We start from the raw sequence: 1,288 nt of genomic DNA, 5'->3' as shown, positions 1-1,288 counted from the left end.
TAATTAAGTAATTATTACTCTCTAGTGTAGGGCTTCACCATTTGTAGGTGCCTTTTCTCTCTAGTGTAGGGACCATCTTACTCGGCTGGGTGTTCTTCTCGAAGAACCCAATTTCACAAACTCAAAGACCTCAAATTCCCGCACCTTTCCTTTTCGTTTTGATTCCCTTTACTAACCGTCTCGATCCACTGTTAGTACGGCGGTAAGCAATGGTGATCTCGTGGGTTTGATGATGCATTGCTCTGCGTTGTATTCTGTGTGTCAAAAGGGGGATACCATGCTCTGCGGGATCGATCGTCACTAGCCAAATTGTAGATCGATTTAATTTCTATTTTGTCGGGTTAAGTCGCAGACTGATCTTTCATTTTTTCTTTTACTTTTGTCCTGGTTTGCGTGTCCAGTTTTCTTTGCTTTTAGTTGTGTGGTAGTGTTAGGTGGTTTCTCCTTTATTCCTGGTTGGCTGCTGTATTTGGTTGGATCTGCGTGTTTTTGTGGCCTCTGCCTCTTTTTACAGGTTCTGCTTGGTAGAGGATTTGATTGGGTGGTTAGTTGGGATTCCCTGCGGATAAGTCAAATGGCCGAGGAGCTGGAACAGATGTTGAGAAGATGTGTTCTAACTGATGAGGAAGCAAAGGATGTTCTGCTCAAGGGTAGAGATGCGTATCAGGAGGTGGCGGAATGTCAGATGAGTATTATAGGGAAGGTGTTTGGAGAAAAGAGTGTGAATCACTCAGGTATTAAAAGCTTTGCTAGCAACTTGTGGCCGTATGTTAAGAATCTGAAGGTGGTTGAGATTGGGATTAACATGTTTCAGTTTATTTTTAGTAATGAAAAAGATATGAATAGAGTGTTGAGTGGCAGACCATGGATTTATGATAATATGTTTCTAGTTCTGGTGCCATGGAAGGAGGGAGTGGAGCAGGATGAAGGGGCTTTTACCAAGACATAGATATGGGTCCAACTATGGAATTTACCAATTCATTGGGTGACAAAGGACGTAGGCAGAAAGATTGGAGGGGTCTTTAACAAGGTTATTGAGATCTTAATTCCGAATGGGGGAGGTAAAGATGGCAAACTCATGAAGATCTTGGTGGAATTGGATTTGAACAAACCTTTATTCAGAGGAACAACAGTGAAATTGAATGGGAATGCCAGGTAGATAGAGTTTAAGTATGAGAAGTGCCCCGATTTTTGTTATTGCTGTGGAATAGTGGGACATAATAAGAGAAACTGTAGCATGAAAGGCATTAGTATGGATAAGGCACCCCAGTATGGGGCCTGGTTGAGG

At 42.3% G+C, this 1,288-nt stretch overlaps 1 protein-coding gene across 1 annotated transcript; it reads left to right on the top strand.

Moving 5' to 3' along the window:
- Positions 1-209: 209 nt before the first annotated feature.
- LOC113735565 (uncharacterized) lies at positions 210-949 on the top strand. The gene is made up of 2 exons (XM_072082938.1): positions 210-224; positions 515-949. Exons 1-2 carry the CDS (start codon positions 210-212, stop codon positions 947-949), a joined length of 450 nt encoding a protein of 149 aa, XP_071939039.1.
- Positions 950-1,288: the final 339 nt, after the last annotated feature.

This window comes from Coffea arabica, chromosome 3c (genome assembly GCF_036785885.1).
Source record: "Coffea arabica cultivar ET-39 chromosome 3c, Coffea Arabica ET-39 HiFi, whole genome shotgun sequence".
NCBI classification, from domain to species: Eukaryota; Viridiplantae; Streptophyta; class Magnoliopsida; order Gentianales; family Rubiaceae; genus Coffea; species Coffea arabica.
The sequence above is the reverse complement of the archived record's forward strand: the minus strand, read 5'-3'. Positions and strand labels throughout refer to the sequence as shown.